The sequence below is a fragment of the Siphateles boraxobius genome, unplaced genomic scaffold (genome assembly GCF_051911475.1).
Source record: "Siphateles boraxobius isolate OS27281-9 unplaced genomic scaffold, OSU_SipBor_1 22, whole genome shotgun sequence".
In the NCBI taxonomy this organism is placed as follows: Eukaryota; Metazoa; Chordata; class Actinopteri; order Cypriniformes; family Leuciscidae; genus Siphateles; species Siphateles boraxobius.
The window spans coordinates 15,912,330-15,930,760 of NW_027508833.1; the positions used below are offsets into that span (position 1 = coordinate 15,912,330).

The window sequence follows — 18,431 nt, forward strand, 5'->3', positions numbered from 1 at the left end:
TGACGATTGAATGACGGTTTCTCATAGCAAGGTAACTAGGGTCCTCTAGTGGTTGAAAAACAAAACTACATGCATTTTGCAGAAGAACATTGTTTTGGTTGTGCTTCGGCTGTGAGTCACTGTGCGGATGAATATGGTTCTTTCTTATTACTAAAGAGGGAGAGAGAGAGAGAGAAAGAGAGAGAGAGAGAGAGAGAGAGAGAGAGAGAGAGAGAGAGAGAGAGAGAGAGAGAGAGAGAGAGAGAGAGAGAGAGAGAGAGAGAGAGAGAGAGAGAGAGAGAGAGAGAGAGAGAGAGATTTCACTACTGCTCATAAAACATTCACTAAAAGATGGAAAAGGATCTCAGGTCGACTAGCTGAAGACGTTACTGTAACATTACCCATTAATAGAACACATGACACTCATACAATTATTTTGTTGAGGTTAATTAATTAAAATGTGCTAAATGTAATTCACTTCATTCATTTGGGTTAAAACTACATTAATCATTTTTGTTGACTACTGCTTGCGAGGGGACTTACAACAGGGGACAGTAAATGTAAGGAGTAAGTGTTATTTTATGTTGTTTTCAGTGAACTAAAAAATGTTGTAGATTATATTAGTGTTTTATGTGCAGTTATGTTGGACATTTAGAGGACTTTCTGTTTTTGAATGTTGTGGTTACCATTACGCAGAAGACTGGCACTCACTCAGTGATCAATACTTATGTCAATATTGATACCCACTCATCTTTTCTTATTTGAATGTATGAAAATAAAATCTCATTAAATTAATAAAAAATTTTGTTGGACCAACATTGAAAAAATTGAATAAATAAAAGTTAAGTTAAACATATTATAATAAAATAATATGACCTAAACCAACTAAATTGTGTTCACTCAACTAAACAGATTTTTTTTTGTTTGATAAAATAAATCAAATTGTGTAAAAACGTTCTTCAATTAAATTAAGGGTAATTCATTTTTTGAGTGTACTTTCTTGAAAATAAATTCCAGCACCGCGTTACAACCATAATGAAATGAGCTCTGTTAGACATCTACATATGGTAATTTATCTGTTCAATAAAATAACTTACTCACCTGTTGAGAAATAAAAACACCATCACTTTTACAACATTTCAAATCCCTCAGTTCTTGCCTTCTCCGAAAAGCCAAGCCGATGTTGATTCTTGTTTTATTACAAGCTCTGTCGTGTTCTCTTTTTGTCAGCAGAGGCTCCTATGAATTGTTTTTTTCTAAAAACGGTGATTCCCCTGTGGTTAGAGATTTAGCTCCTCCATGCCAACCTTTCTTGCTCGTTGTGACAACTAACCTGTACCACTCCCTCACTATAATTTGTGTTAAAGTTTCTCTATTTATTGATATGACGAGACACGCATGGGCGAGTGACGCAACTACTTAATTTCCAGCGAAAACCATCCTGCCAGGTCTAAAATATAAACACTTATATCAGGTTTAAGTCCCCCTGTAGTAAAAAAATATATCCCTTAAAACCCATCTTTGATCACAAAAATTACATATTTAAACAAAATTTCCTGTGAAAAAAAATGTGTTCATGCCTTAAAATAGCTTGTATGTAACTTGACCCTGCTTCATTTAGTATACGTGGAGCAAACAAATTTGCAAATTACCCCGCCTCCACTCACTCACACCAGCTCACAGATTCACTCGGTCAACTTACTGAGGTAACGCTGCACAATGGTATCGCTCTTAAAAACGTTGGAAACATAACGGTAATTAGTATGATTACCCTTTTGCTTGACTACATTATCAAACAGCTAATAATGTGTTACACAAACCTGTTCGCATCTCAGAGTCAAACAACTGCCCTCTAAAAATCATCAGAAACGCTTTGAACAACTCAGAACGTCAGTGGAGAAAGGCATATAGTTCATCATAACATCTTAATATATATAATACACCCGCTATATTGCTAAATCTACCTTATTTTTCATATCAACAGAAAAAAATTCTGGGATAATCTTGCTTCTCTTGAGACTCCCCTGCTTCACGGCATATTAATGTTATGCTAAAGCCCGTCGGCACGTTGACATGATTGGTTACAAGGTAGTTTGTGACGTCAAAAACACCAGCGACTTCAAACTGTGTTTTTGAGACTGTCTTGGGTTCACTGCAGTTTTAAGGAGAAAATCAGCAATGGTGTTGAGTTATGAATTTACATGGTTTTAAAAGCATATTAAAAACACCACATATAAACAACATTAAAAACTTAATTTTCACCAAAGGGGGACTTTAAGACAGACGATGGAAAAAGGATCGATGATGTACTGACTCAAAAAAGTTACAGTTCCATTAAGGCTAAATTCTGTGTTCAATTTAGAAAGCATATAAAGCAACTAAGCAAATAGAAAAATGAATAGTTGACAGTTTTCGTTTCGGTCAGATTTTATTGTATTAAAATGACAAAGATACAAAATTGAAGCATCTGTCCATGTGTACATTTGTATCTTGTTCATCAGTGGAATCTGTACAATACATATAAGATTTGTATCATTTTCATAACAAAACTTTAGATGTTGCATAACATTTTAAACAACAGAACAGCGATAAAGAGATTTGAACTCATAATGGCATGTATCTTAAAAAAAGCAAAAAGAAAAAGCAATGCTTGAAAATCTGGCACATTCCCAAACACGGTGTAAAAAATAAATATCTGTACATCTCACTGCAGGACACATTTGCCCTCTGAGACAACTGTACTCTATTTTATGTGAGTTACAAAATAAAACACATGAACTTATGATGTTATTTACCCTGATCTGCCTTGTACACACAATGAACACGGTGTGTATCGGCCAGCTGATGTTAGTCCATTAAAATACAGTTTGAGGTTAAGACTGAGATGTAGGAATATTGCAAAACAAAACAAAAACAGTTATCTTTGAACTCTATTTCAATTTCAGTATCAGTATCATAAGACCTGCGTCAAATTGAAAACAAAAAAATTACATCGATTTTTGTTTGCTGGTGATTATTGAAGAGCAGCCATGAAACCAGATACTTTCATCATATGAGACGACGAGGAGTCGATAACACAAAAAATAATTCACAATCTGAACAAAAACAAAACAATAAATCATCTAAATTACAAATAACACCTGATAACAAAAAAGGATGGATAACAAAACAAAATATACCCGAATCTTCATAATACCCTTTATGCTGTTAAATCATCAACTATGGCAAACCCATGCAAAATTACACAGACAATTTTTGTTTTTTTAATATCCTTTTTGGGCTTCTCTCTCTTTTTTGAAATACAAAATCGTAAAAGCTACTGAAACACAGACGATTTTTCATATCAAAGATACAGCCAAATGAAACAGTCAGATATCTAAAGCGTAATATACCTTTTCAGATTCCATACGTTTAGACAACACATCACAAAATTAAAAAATAAATTATACCTAGATTCTTGAATCCATTTTAACATTCGAATAAATGATGACATTAATACAATCCATAGATCCAATCAAAAATAAACTATAATCAGTTTGACAAGTAAAAAACAGCCTTTTCTCTAAAAACATAAACTACAAAACTTTTCAAACACATACTTTGGAATAAAAACCCCGACCAGACAACTATTTTCTAAACTACCTTTCAAGTAAGAGAATATTCTTACAAACATTTATGGGTAAATATAAATCACCCCTTACTGACAAATCAAATGTGGTCAAATGTCTTCTGTACGTACACATACTTTTGCTTGGGGTCTCCCTGCACAGCTTTGTTAATACATGGTTTAAAAAATATATATATTAAAATGTCTCATATTTGGTCTCACAAAAGTGATAAACTGTTTGTCCTTAGAAGGTATTTATAATTTCAGTGATGACAAATTGATTAACAAACTGGAAATCATATTATGAACAAAACCAAACCAACTACATCACATTTTCGAGGAATGTTCCATGTTCAAAACAAGTTGAAGTCCTACTGACAGCATCAGAAACTCATTAGAAAATTATCTGAATTCACAACAAAAATCATGTGTACAGTAATGCACTTAGAATGGACGTCAATGAGATGAGACATTGCTCTGAATAAATTACACATTGTTTGGAAAGCACAAGACTACCTGTGTCTGAGAAAACTGCTTACTAATCTTGTCTGTGCGTATAAGTTTATTTTATTGCTTGGTTATATCTCAACATTTACTCTTTTCTCACAATTAATTGTTTATATCTCACAATTCTGACTTTATAACTTGCAATAAAGTCCAATTCTGAGGGAAAAAAGACTTTTATTTCTCAGAATTGCGTGATATAAACTCGCAAATGCGAGTTATAAAGTCAGAATTGTGAGATAAAAAGCACAATTCTGTGCCGGAAACAAGCTTCCATACATTATTGATGCCAGTGTTGGGGGAAGTTACTTTGTAACGTGTTACAGTATTGCGTTACTCCCTAAAAAGTAACTAATTGCATTACTTTGTTACTTTTTATAGAAAGTAATACGTTACGTTACTTTTGTGTTAATATTTCTCACCTGGGATTGTTTGCTTGTTTTTTAATAATACAACAAAAAAGTTTTGGCAAATACCTTTCATACCAAAAGTTAAATGAATAAGCCTCAGAATGAAGGTAATGCAAATTCAAATCCGTGTCGCTTTCAATGAAGCCCCTCCTTCAAAATACAAATGTGCTGTGATTGGTTAGTTGGCCCAGTGTGTTGTGATTGTCAGCACTTAAGCGGGAAATGTCACGCCCCTTCATAACCGCAAGCTCAACTCAGATGTAAATATTAAAGATGGCGTCAAACCAATTTCAAACCATTCCGAGCCCGATTCAGACCCTGACAATGTTAACGAACAAGAGGATTGTGCTGAACGGATTTCAACCACGGACTTTGGAAGCTCAGATTTCACAGGACGTTTCAGAGTGCATTTTTTTCACCATTTAATTGATCACAAAATCATAGATAATTTTCCTAAGGGGTGTTGAATAGTATTATAAAAGCTAAAATAAACACTACATCAATTATGTAATGTTAGTTAGCAGGCTAGCAGAGGCAAAGCTTTGCCCTTCAATTACATCATATCTACCACTGCATAAAGCTTATAATTGGAACTGTTAATAGATAACACAACTACAAATAATAAGATATACTTACAAGTTGTGATCTATAAACAACGGATTGTCCCCGACAAAATGGGAATGGCTACGTCTTTCAGTAGAAGCTTTTGTGCGTATAGCCTGCCTTGTACTCTCTTCTGGAAGCTGTTCTCTGTAAAATGTGTAGCGCACAGACAAACGTTGAGGTTATGATGTTCAGGATCAGTGTTAAAAATTAATTTTAACCTCTCTAAGTTTGTCCGACTTAGGACAAATGAAAAAGTTTTTAAGAGGTTAAAGAGAAGAGGTTTTTACACGGAGTGTAAAAAACAGAAACAACAACTCTTCTTTAAAGCAGCCCAACATGGCCTCAACCCCTTTGTTGCGTGTTACGAGGGGTGGGTTTTATGTACATTTTAGGGTTTGTGATGTCACCAACCCAGGAAGAAGCTCGTTGTAATCCCTACCAGCCGTTTGTTGTAGTCCTTAAAAAGCTATTTCTGTAAAATAAAATATCTCCCTTTACATTGAACTTTGAGCGTCGTAACTGGGCAGATGTTGTTTATGCTCAAATAGTAACATTACACACTAATTAAAGTTACAAAAGTGAAATAATCAAGGACCCTTTAACATTTAATTATTGCAGGTTTGCATAATATTCTGAGTTTGCCTTTCACTGTTTTTATTCATTCTGAGCAATACTGAATCTGTTTTTGTGCAGGTGCGATGAGTACATGCCTGCCCACATTTAGAACTACAATAATCATCATGTTCACACAACGCCTCTACATCTTATTTACGATTTCTATGATCGTAAGAAGAAGTGTCAGGCAGAAGAAGTGTCAGGCGATAAATGGGAAAATAAAGTAACTCATCTGAAAAAGTAACTCAGATATGTTGTTGAAATTTAAAAGTAATTTGTTACTTTACTCGAAAAAAGTAATCTGATGACGTAACTTTATGACTGATTTTAAAGTCTCCAGAATGTCTTGCCCCTTTGACTTCCATTGTAAATGCATTGTCATTTTTTACAAACTGAGATGAGTTTCAATCATTTTCTTTAACTGACAACATACCACACTTCCTCTCCATAGAGCTTAAATTGTTTTGAACGTGTAATTTCTCTTAACATATTTCTCTCTTTTAAAACATATTTAACTAAGTTTCTTGGCTTTTAATGCAAAATAAAGATGCAACAAGAAAGAGATGCAAATTTATCAAGTGGCATTCCCTGCATGTGTCAACAGCCGGGAGTTTAGATGTGCTTCACTTTCAATAGAGACGATTGATAAACACACAAAACATTCAATTTCACATTCCACAAGGATGCAAATAGCAAAACCTAGGATTCATTAATACATACATCAGAGAAGTCTTTAACACACCACACTTTTGACAACAGACAATTCAGACTCCTTCTTGGAACGACTACACTGTCCGATTTACACGTGTTGCATGAAGTAAAAATCTTATATATTACATTGTGATGTATGTTGAGATTTTACTGAGTGAAAACGTGAAAACAAAAATCCACGTTTTACCAAATAACCTGAATAGTTGTTTGAGGCCATAAGAGAGCTAAAACACTATATATTCAATATCCAAACATAACCTGTAGTTCTGCTCGACGTTATTTAGATATTACAAACACAATTTATTATCTATGCAAGTCCCAATATAATTCAAAGGCTACCATGAAATCGCAATGTTCATGCACTACAGTATATCACACTTATGCTTGTCGAGGGCAATCAACAATTTAAATAAAGAAATAAACATTTATCATGACACATTTCAGCAAATCTTTATGTGGGAATGAACTCAACATGCAGTTCGCCTGCTGTATTTTCAAATCTATAGCAGGAACCTGCTATTATTGTGCTGTTCTTTTGACCCATCAATTTCTAACTTTTTAAGCAAGCGAATCAGTTTTATGACAAACATAATATTCAGTTTATGCATTTTCATTATATACTCAAAACTGAAATGGAATTACTTTCAGATGTACAGTACATAACTAAAAGTGTATCATGAACGAGACATTCCGAATGTACAAATTTGCGTTCATAAGAAATGTTCAGTATTGGTAAAATATATTGCACTGTGCTATATATAATTATACTATATTGTATAACAAGTTTTTATACTTTACGTGAATAAATCATACTGTGTGGAATAAAAATAAAAGTGAATTTTTTTCTCACAGCAACTTCACTCTTTGTATTCTTTGGATACAAAAAAATATGTTCTTGTGTTTGACATGATTATTAGAAAAGCATTTCCACAGGTGAATTCATCACCACAACAAGGGTAATATTTATCATCTGACACTTTGGTTTGTCATCAGATGTGACAACTGAGGTCTTTATAACACTATAGGAGGAGTTTCGTATCTGGATCAATGTTCAAATGTATACTGAAGCTGACTATATACCGAACAGCTTAGCTTGCTTTGCATTCTACATTGAATAGTTTTACAAATAGGAAAACAATATATGTCAGTTTGCTAGTAACTATAAAGCTTAACTAATCTAATAAAAATGGATCAAATAAAAACTACACTATAGCTTCTGTGCTTGAGTTAAACTGTTACTGTTCCACCTGCTGCACTCATAAAAACTTTTAAGAAACTTTTCAAAATGCACTATAATTGTCCAACATATTGTGTTAATGTTTAAAGAAAATGAAATAATCATAACCCGGAAATATCCAAAACTCAAAAATATACAAGAAACTTAAATCACCCGCCAAACAAGATTTTCATGCCTTGGCCTAACAAGAACAAAATGTTCGTAAATCAAACTTAAAATAGTTCAGCTCCTTTTGAAATTGCATAGTCTGGAATTGAGGAATTTGTACCAATTTACTATATATATATATATATATATATATATATATATATATATATATATATATATATATGTATGTATATATATATATATATATATATATATATATATATATATATATATTGATTTGACCGCATTTGTGCTTTCAAATGCTGTTTTGCATGTTTGTAAAACACACTTTCAAATTGAGAAAGAAAATATCAAATTAATAAAACGTCTTGCATGAGGTGAACAACAAATCCTCTAATATTTCAGTGCCAAGGAGAGTTTAAAACGAAAGGGAAAAAAAATACATTTTGATGCCTATTCTAACTGCTAATGTAGCATTACAGGGTTACCAGACACATTCTATACAACAGCAACACTGTAATATCTATGTCATATTCATCAATCAGTTCCCTCCGGATCACGAAAACAAACCGATACAGATAAAACCATTTTTGACTGTACATAACAAAAAGGTATTTCTACTGTACATTACATATAAGTCATTTCTGTTCTGTAATTTTTTTGGATGAACAGCCTGATGCGCTGATCAGTACAAGGTAAGGCTTTACAAGAACAAATCTATACATTTAAAACATAATATACAAAATATGGTTCAGTTTTAGCACCTTGAAGATATTGTTCTCAACAATGGTGAAGCAGTACTGGACATCACATTCAGAAATCAACTTTAGCCCTAACATTTGCCTCTCACAATGGACCAACAAACATGTTTATTCTGTCGTTTTTTCATAAGACAGATGTCTAGTATTGTTTCACCGCGATCTGTGAACTGTCAATTCCAATGCAGTCACACCCCAGAACCAGAAGCCCTCGCGCTGGAATGTTTACATCATCATTCTGTCATGTTGCTATGTTACATGTGTTTATGTACAGTTCCATTTACTGCATTGGCACATTTGAAAGAAAATAAAAATATACTGGCATTGTTGTTTGCTGAACTGGTTGCCTTGGCGGTTAGATAAGGCACCACAGGGTAAAATAAATGGGTGAAAAATGAAATAATGGCAAATGCACATTTCTATTCCTAACAACATCACATCCTAATGATGACATCATTATGGATGCCATCTTTAAGATGTCTGTGAAAATCCCATAGGCTATAGTTTAACATGGTGGTATTAACCGAATGCTTCATTGTAATAATTCAATGTATAATAATGAATCTTTCATTATCTATATTATTAACTGAACGCTGCAATGCTGTTCATTTTCTGTCCATATCAAGGAAGCCCTTGCATTTTCTGACGACAGATGATGAATATTTCAGTCTGTCAGAGGAAGAAAAAAAATCCTGAGTAAACAAAAAGTTGATTTTGACTTCATATCATTGCATGTACTGTTTAACAGGACAACAGTAATATTTGAGGTGTTTTCAGCGTGGTTATAATTCAAAAGTTAGTCCTAAGCAGTGGAAGCTTGTTTCTAAACCGTGGCCTCAACAATAACAAGCTGAATGCATTTGAATGTTTACTGCTTGGTTAGAAGGAGAACTAATCACAGTGTATTAGCGCTCAGAGGAGGCCAATAGGTGACTAATACTTACAGCACAGATGTGCATGAGTGAAGCTGCACCAATGGACATACACCACATCAAAAACGTAAAAAAAAATAAAAACACACACGAAAAGATCATGAAAAGATGCAGGTTTCTCCAGCAAACAACAGTGGTCCAGAATGCTGAGGATGAGTGAAATCATAGCAAAATATGCACGCACACAATCATGAAATGAACGCTGGAGGAGGACTGTCCTAGAATACCTCAGAATGACCTATTACTATAGATTTATACTTGAAAAGAAATAAAACATAAATATCTGCACCAGAATACACCTGAGCCACACGTTAATGTGAGGGAAGGGCTAGCAGCAACCAGGGAGGAAGCCGAGTCTAGAGAAGCAGCGTAAAAAAGAGTTTTCAGCAATCCAATGACAACTTTAGAGGAAAAAGCACGCCAATTAGTGATTATTCTCAAGCTCTTTTTCCAACCTGGCAAGAACCCTTTTCACCTGCTGGATGCACCTGTATGGCATCTGGTTGTTGAGATCCAAGCAGGCACAGTGGAGTCAAGGACATAAGTGGTCTCCTGTGCATGTATGTGGTGCACCGAGCCAGCGCTGCTTTAGGTTTGCACTTATTTGGAAACTCAAAATTGCAATGGATTAGTGTGAAAAGCAAGTGCCATGACATTGGAGACCATTCACAGTTGCACCAAATAATTTTTTGTTTATGTTTCACTGGCCAATGCAGCCAAAAAATAGATGTCGATCTACTATAATACAATATATTGTTTTGAAATTTAAATGCTGCATTGACAAAAAAAAATCGTCAAAATGCAAGTCACTTGAATATAAATCTTTGTGCATTCTAAGATAATAGCTGCGTCCCAATTCGGAGTCTGGAAATTTTGATTTTTTGAGAGAGAAAATTCCAAATTACACTTTTATATGCAAGTATTGTTGGGTTTCAACCTACTCAAATATCTAATAATACAAATGTTTTTTGTTTTTGTTTTTTTAACACACTTTAAAGCTGTTAAAATGTTGACTTATCTTATCAATGATCAATGAATGTGATTTTATAAATAGTTTATACTCTTTATTATGTACATAAATGGACCAAGGATGAGCATTTTGTTTTCAGACAGCTGAATATAACTTTCAAAACTTTAAAACTTTGAAGTCTGCATCCTTCGAAGGATGCAGCCTCTGAATTGGGACACAGCTAATGTCTTTTTTGGTCAAATTAAACAAATTCAAAGGCGGTATTTGATGCACTGCACAGCAACGCATAAGCTCAGTGAAAACATCCATTCAAGACGGCAAATGTTGATTGTAAATATACTTCAAGTGAATTCAATACCAAAATGCATTGTTTAAAAAGTTCAGCCTCATTAAAAGACTATTTTACCCAATATTTGTGAGAGCTATTTATTTTTATACTTATATTAGACTATTACATATGGAAGCTTGTTTTTGCCACAGAATAAAAAATAAAATAAAAATGTTAATTGCGACTTTTTATCTCCTAATTTTGACTTTTTATCTTCCAATTGCAAGTTTACATCTCGCAATTATGACTTTTTATCTCTGAGTGATATAAAGTCGCAATTGAGAGTTATAAAGTCAGAATTGCCAGTATATTTCTCGCAATTGTGAGTTTATATCTCGCAATTCTGACTTCATAACACGCAATTGCGACTTAATATCTCGCAATTCTGAGAGATGTAAACTCGCAATTGTGAGATAAAAAGTCACAATTATCTTTTAAAATGTTTTATTCTGTGGCCGAAACAAGCTTCCACAATTACAACATGTAACAATCTCAAGCTCTAGTTAAATCAATTGACATCCCATGCATTTTGCAACAGGAGTACTGTTTCTTTGCATCATTTTAAACATTTTTTTAGAAGTGCAGTTTAATAATTTAGGGGTAAAAGGTTTCTACAGTAAAAAAAAAAAAAAAATTAGTGCAACTTAAGTAATTCCACATTTCTGTTTTCACAAGGCAAAAAAAAGGGGAAAAAAAGATAAATGTAGCACCAAAAAACAAAGCAAATTTAGTAAGTAAGAAAGAAATGCTTCCCTATAAGCACCAATCAGCAAGAAGGATGACCGTGACAGGCGGCTGGGTGCACCAATAGTAGATAGAGATTGTTACAGTAGAGGATGTGATTTGGCTTTGTTTCGCGCTGCAGGCAGCAGCAAGCCCTGTGTGTTGAGGCCATTATTATCCTCTTCTCATACGATCGCAAAATCCTCTTATGGTGAGACTCTGCCACGGTTACTTGTGTAAATACACTCAGGTATATTCAGGCAAAGATAACTTCAAATGCCATTAGCTTAGCATCTTTTTGTACCTTAGAATAAAATAAAGGTTAAAAAACTGTCAATTAAGTCATTACACATAGGAAAAATATGTAGGCCAGGGTTCCTCAGAGAACCACAGCCACATTTCTGCACCTCACAAGTTTATTACTTGAAATTTTAGATGACGACACTAGACAAACAGATGAGAGCAGTAACCATATACACTATGCAGTCTAAATGCTAGAAAAGAGGTTGAAATAATGGAGAGGACCGTTCATACAACGCCACCTTGTCGAGGGTTTTCTGTGCTTATTTCTGCGCTTATAACAGAAGGAGCATGGGCTACGTTCACACCGCAGATTAATCTAGACCAAATCTGATTTGTCCGACCAATCGAATAAAAAATGTGTCATAATTGCACACTTTCATCCTGGGAGTGAAGATGGGGTACAGCACAAAATGGTCAGTGCCACAATGCTAAACCTAAATACTAATACACATATAACTTCTAGAAATGTAAGTTATAAAACATATTATTTATATATCATAATTATAAATTAATGAACATAAATTTTTATATAATAATATAAAATTGGAATAAATAAATGAATTAGAATAAACAAATAATTCTGAATATCAATAAAAAAAAATATTTTTTTAAAGAGCTTCAGCAGAAAATCAGAATATGGTATTTTGGCTTGCGGTGTGAACATAGCCAGAAAACAAAAACATCCCAAAAACCAAGAACAAATATTTTACAAATCACCAATTCAATGTGCTACTCGCTGTAGAGAACTGTTCCTTCAAAACCACGAGTTATGTGCTTTAATTATTATTTTAAATTCTCACTAAACTATATAGATCTAACATGATTCTCAGTGCAAGGTTCATATTAATCATATTGTGCAAAGGGTTAAATGGACTTGAACTGTGCTATACAGAGTCAATGAGGTATTTCTTTAATAACCAAAAATAAAGACACTTTAACAAGCTAAATACAGATTTTTAAGGCAAACAGACAATGAATGCCACTTGGATTTTGTCTGACAGGAAGTAGATTCTTGCCTGCAGAGGTCAGTCTAAAGAGGCGTGTGCAGCGATTACTTCACTAGAGGTCGCCAAACCGCTCAACTGTAGTTTGCTAGTAGGCGACTTTCTGTTGCATTGTCGATGCAAATCACTGTCAAATGGAAAATTCTAAGTTATAGCAGGTGCTCTCTGTATATAAACATTGAGCATACTGATCAATGTAAGTGTGAAAATAAGCTCTGAAATATCAGATAAGCTAGTATAGATTAATAAAAGTTAAAAACCCAAGGCGGTGTTGATGTGGTCAACCGATCTCCATTTTTCCAATGTAATGGTTTCCGCTGGCTGTAAACACCATGACGCATATATATAATATCCCTTCATGGGGACACAGATATTGTAAAAAAGAGACAGTATATACATATAAAATATATACACATCTTCAGGAGGCTATTCACGTGAAAGAAAAAGTGCAATGCTTGATGCTTACACTTGCAGTTCCTCTTTTACACACATTTATACGGAAACCAAAATGGCATGCATTCTGAGAAATGTGGCAGATCTGAAACTAAATGAAGGAGAGAGCCAGCCATCACAGGGATGACTCGTACTGCAGGAGCTCGTACAGCAGCGGTCCGTCCCTGTACCTGATCCCGACGGTCGTGGGCGTGATGAACTGCAGGATGTTTATCGTCCTTCGCAAGCGCCTGTCCACGAAGTGCGCGTCCCAGGCTGGGTAGCGTTTCCTGGGCATGTCGATCTTGATCAGAGGTCCCTCCGACCTGTAACGGCCCAAGGGAGTGGTGGGCTCGGGCGAGCGCACCTGAAACACGGGCAGGCAGGTGTCTGCTGTGATATCATCCGGTTGGCCAAAGGCCCCCGTGGAAGCCCGAGTGGGAGTGGGTTGGGACGCTCGTGGACCAGGAGTGGGTGCCATGGGCTCGGCCTCCGGGGGTAACGGAAGTCCCCAAAGAAGCTCAGCACAACAGGAGCTAGCTAGCACCCTTATTTTAGGTCCCATCGGATGAAGGAACCCATAGTAGATGCCCATGAAAACCACCCCTGAGGCGAAGGTTAGATAAACTCCGCAGAGCACCGGCACTGCATAGGAATCAGTGCTGACTGGGTCTCGGTAGGCGTACCACAGGCAAGTAAGCACCGTATTTTCGGCAAGCACCACAAAGTAGTAGATCACCATGCGGTACCGGGTTCGGCCCTCCTTCACGTTGAACCAGCAGAAGATGTAGACGATGCCCACCACCATGTTGAAAAGCACCTCTTCCCATTTGGACATGCAAAAATCAGTGCCTCCGTGCACAATCCAGAACGCCATGGCGCACCAGTGCACAACCACGAAGATGCCGAAGTAGATGTGAAAGATGGAAGCGAAGAGGGCGAAGGAGAGCACCCGAGAGGTTATTGTGAAAAGCCTCCAGAAGATGTGGATCAGCGCACCCCTGTAGCTCATGCTCTTTTTGTCATCTCTGGAATCACGCAAGAGCTTGTGGTATGAAGCCAGGACCCAGGCCAGCGAGAGCAGGGAGGCAACGGAGGAGACACCTGTGAGGTATTCATGACAAGAGAAGTTCTTCAGGACTTAACCAGATTGTCGGTCATGCCTCACAGTTTCGAGATTCAAATACTCTATTAGATCCCAAAAGCAAACAACGCAGAGGATTTTCACACCGCATTTAACTCCAGATTATCATCATTCTGAATTCATCAACCTGTAATTTAGAAGTGGGTTTTGCACAGATTTTACCCAGGGTTATGAAACCAGAACAGGGTTAGCTCCGCTTTTATGTAGGGTTTGGAATGGCCAAAGTTTAGCAAGTCAAAAGAGTGAAAAGCACTAAAAGATGCAAAAATACTGTCACGGTTTGATGTAAAAAAACTGTAAAATCATGATCCTTAATTTGAGCTCCAAACCCAAATCTCAGCTGGCTCAGTTGACAGCAATGAATCTTTTCTGAATCATTTAATAAATTTGTGTATGGGACACCGTGAGCCCGGAGACTGTATTGTACACTTGAGTTTTTGAAAAATTAGCTTAAAGGTGTGCTATACATAGAGAATTCAAACTTGACGGAGTAGAGGCTTGGACCCGGAAACATCTTTACAAGCCATTTCAGATCATACCTTACATGCAATGAGCATAAAGCATGGCCTTTAGTGACTTTAATAACACATTTTAAAATCACAAACATCACAGAAACATGTAGAATGTTTCCTGGAAAGTTTTAGGAGACATATTGCATATGGACTCTCAAAGTGACATCTTTTACCTAAAACACACATTGAATAGAGGGCTGCAGGGATGATGTAATTTTTGTAGGCCAACCCATAAGTTGACATCACCTTGGTTCCCTCGGCAAAAAGTTAAGTAGTGTTTTTTCCATTGGCTTTTGGAAACTGGCAGAAAATAAGCTCTGTAACCAACAAAAGTTTATGATTCTTACACATTTTGTTCATGAAGATAAATGAACACAACTTATGAATATTAAAGCCTACACAAAATCAGCAGAAGTAAAAAAACTTTAGAGTTAAATTTTTGTCAACTAAATGTTTTCACTGACGAAAATGAAAGGAATAACTAAATAAAAAACAGTTTTTAATAACAAAAACTATGACAAAAAACTATTGACATTGACATTTTCATCAACAAATAAAAATGAGATGAAAACGTTAGGGAGGGATGATTTGGGAAGAGATCCAGTCAGAACTGAATTGACGTCCTGCGCGGTAGATGAGCACATTGGAATTGTAATGTGCTGATCTACCCGGCGGGACATAAGTTGGCATACACTTGCGGCATAAAACGTTCAAACAAGTAATTGTCTGGGAGAAAGAGAAGAGAAGAGTGCGGATACAAAGCAGCCTCTCAGACGTCAACGCACGAGTACTGAATTGAGTTCTCTTTCATGTCTTTCCACGCTTGAGCCGACAAATACACACAAAATTATGTAAAAATGTCAGTTTTGGCGAGTATTCACATAAACACAGTCGAGTTATGTCTTAAGTGAACGCAAACAGTTGGGAGATTATGAGATGTGTGTCAGTGTATTGGATCCGTGCATTCGGCCTTAAAATGACAACCGTCTAATAACCTGCTGCTGTCTGTCAATAATCAAGCAACAAAACAAAGAGAAAAAAATCACTCAATGTTCTTGACTGAATATCTTTAAAAGCTTTAATAAGGATTAATCTACATTTAATGTATACAAATAAATATATCTGCTTGAAAAAATGAAGAATGTTTCCCATTCAAAAAGACCTTTGACTTTGGGATGATGGAACCGGTAGTACAAAAATGCCAACTCATTTCTAAATCTCAGGACTCAATCCTGCAGCACTCTATAGATGTCTAGGTGATTTACATGGATCTATTAAGCTAGCATTTATGGTGCATCCTGAAAGTTTAGCTGATATAACTAACTTCACTAATGAATGGTTCACACTCACACTGCAGTGTCTCGGCCTGGTTCTTCTGGATCATTATACAGAGTTGTAGCACCAGTTGGGGGGCACTCTCCAAAAACGTCTCCAGCAGACGGAGCATGTTGACGTCAGCATACTCATACATCATCGCCCAGTAGAAGCGCCGCCTGTGTTCCTTCTGTCGCCGACTTTGGATGCCCAGGTACAGCGTGCGGATATACCTGTTCGGAAGATCATAAACATTACTACAAAAAAATATATACTGAACCTGCCATTACTGCTATAAAACCCAGCACTATTATTTGCTTAATGAATTGGTATCTCATCTGAAATGTTCCCATGACTCTATTCTATGAGACGCATAGCTAATAAACATGCATCTCTGGACAAAATGTTCTTGTAAATGAATTTGTTTTATTTCAATGTCACTATCCCATGTTACACAGATATCACAGGGATACTTAATGTAATGCACAAAACAATATGATACCAATAAACAGCCTAATTTGCACACAATTCAATTCACAATCACAATTCACAATCCAATCTGAATTCTGACCTATAATGCTGCCTGAATCATAATCATACACTGTTTGTTCATTGGCCAGAGGAGACCTGTCCCACAACTGAGCCTGGGTTCTCCCTTTTCTCCATTCTGCAACATGATGGAATTTTGGTTCCTTGCCACTTTTGCCTTTTTTCTCCTTTGTCACCTTTTGGCTTGCTTAGTTGGGGACATAAAATTTAACATCTAATTTAATATTCAACAATAATATTGATCTGCTTGCATTGACACCATTATATGAGAACTGAACTGAGCTGGACGATGTCATCACAGTTTTCTCCAGAGCTAAATTAAAATAATGAATAACTTTTTTACAACAAAATTAAACATCACTGAACTTACATAAGGTGGACTGTGACGCTTTTTCTTCTGGAAACAAACTTTGTTGCATGTTCCTGTTATCACTGTAAAGCTGCTTTGAAAAAATCTGTATTGTAAGAAGTGCTATATAAATAAATGTGACTTGACTTGACAATTGGGTCATTCTTAGCATTTGGTGCCATTTGAGTCCTCATGACATAATTTTGAGTAAAAATGGGCTAATACTTGTTTCTAAATGATCATCTTAAATAGTTAATCCTCATTTACCATAGAACACCATAAATGTACACAGGATTAATTAATAAAAAATATATATATATATATTTGATTTTAGTGCAAGTAGGCTAAACTGCCATGTCCCCAAGTAAGTTTGAACAACTTCAGCCACAAATATAAGTAATAAAAATCAAACAATTTCCAAATTTTTCAATATTGTTGTATATTCTTATTTATAATATTCCTCACCAAAATAAATTTTTTGTTAGTTATACATGTTTAATGGTTAAAGTCTTTAAAATATGTTGTGTCCCTGAATTGAATGTCCCCCCCGTTACTCTGATGGAAAATCTCTCTGAACACACCCATTGACTGTTCCTCTAATCACATGTCTCTCAAGAACTTGAATACTTTGGTGGCAAATTATCTTCAAGAAGCAGAGTAAGTATCACTCCTTAATTCACTATTTTTTCAATGTTTTAGAATGATTCACTGAAGTGGTAAAGCATAACATGTCCACCCAGTTATGCCTATTTATAGTGGGAACTGATAATTGTTCGTAATTTTGAAAATATGGTTAATAAACAGGTTAAAAATCTTCCTCAGTAATCACTGTGCACTAGCTTGTTTTTCATCACATTTGTAGCAATGGCTAACTTTAGCATAAAATGTCCCTCCTGTTACTGTCCACCCTGTTACTGTTTTGCACAGTAACAGGGTGGACATATTGTAACAGAGTGGGTGTAAATGCTAAATAAATGAGTGTTTACAGCTTGAATTGGTACTAATTAATTTATTATACATGTATTTGTTATATACCTTCAAGAAAGAGTAGCCTAAATGGTATGCATGTAGAATTTTTTTGTTGTTCAATGTTGTGATGTCCACCCTGTTACCTCTGTGTGTTTTTTTTTAAGTTAATAAAATAAGTTCAACTAATGTTATGCATATTTTTGTGGTTAATTTTAGGGAATGAAATGGCAAAATGAAATAATTAAAAAATGGGGCAAAATTCCATTGAAATGTCTTTTTATTCTAAAAGAAATGTGTTGAAATTACCACTGTGGCTTAAAATACAACAACTTTTTTCAAGATAATGCTCGTTAATGAACACTTTGTT

General features: G+C 35.5%; 1 protein-coding gene across 1 annotated transcript in view; it reads right to left on the reverse strand.

Moving 5' to 3' along the window:
• Positions 1 to 12,826: 12,826 nt before the first annotated feature.
• Positions 12,827 to 18,431, reverse strand: part of xkr6a (XK, Kell blood group complex subunit-related family, member 6a) — a 42,834-nt gene continuing 37,229 nt past the window's right edge. Inside the window, exons 2-3 of the mRNA XM_077238734.1 lie at positions 16,234 to 16,430; positions 12,827 to 14,331 (exon numbers count right to left, since the gene is read on the reverse strand). Coding sequence (XP_077094849.1) covers positions 13,364 to 14,331; positions 16,234 to 16,430 — 1,165 coding nt within the window. The 3' untranslated portion in view covers positions 12,827 to 13,363. The remainder of the gene's footprint in view (positions 14,332 to 16,233; positions 16,431 to 18,431) is intronic.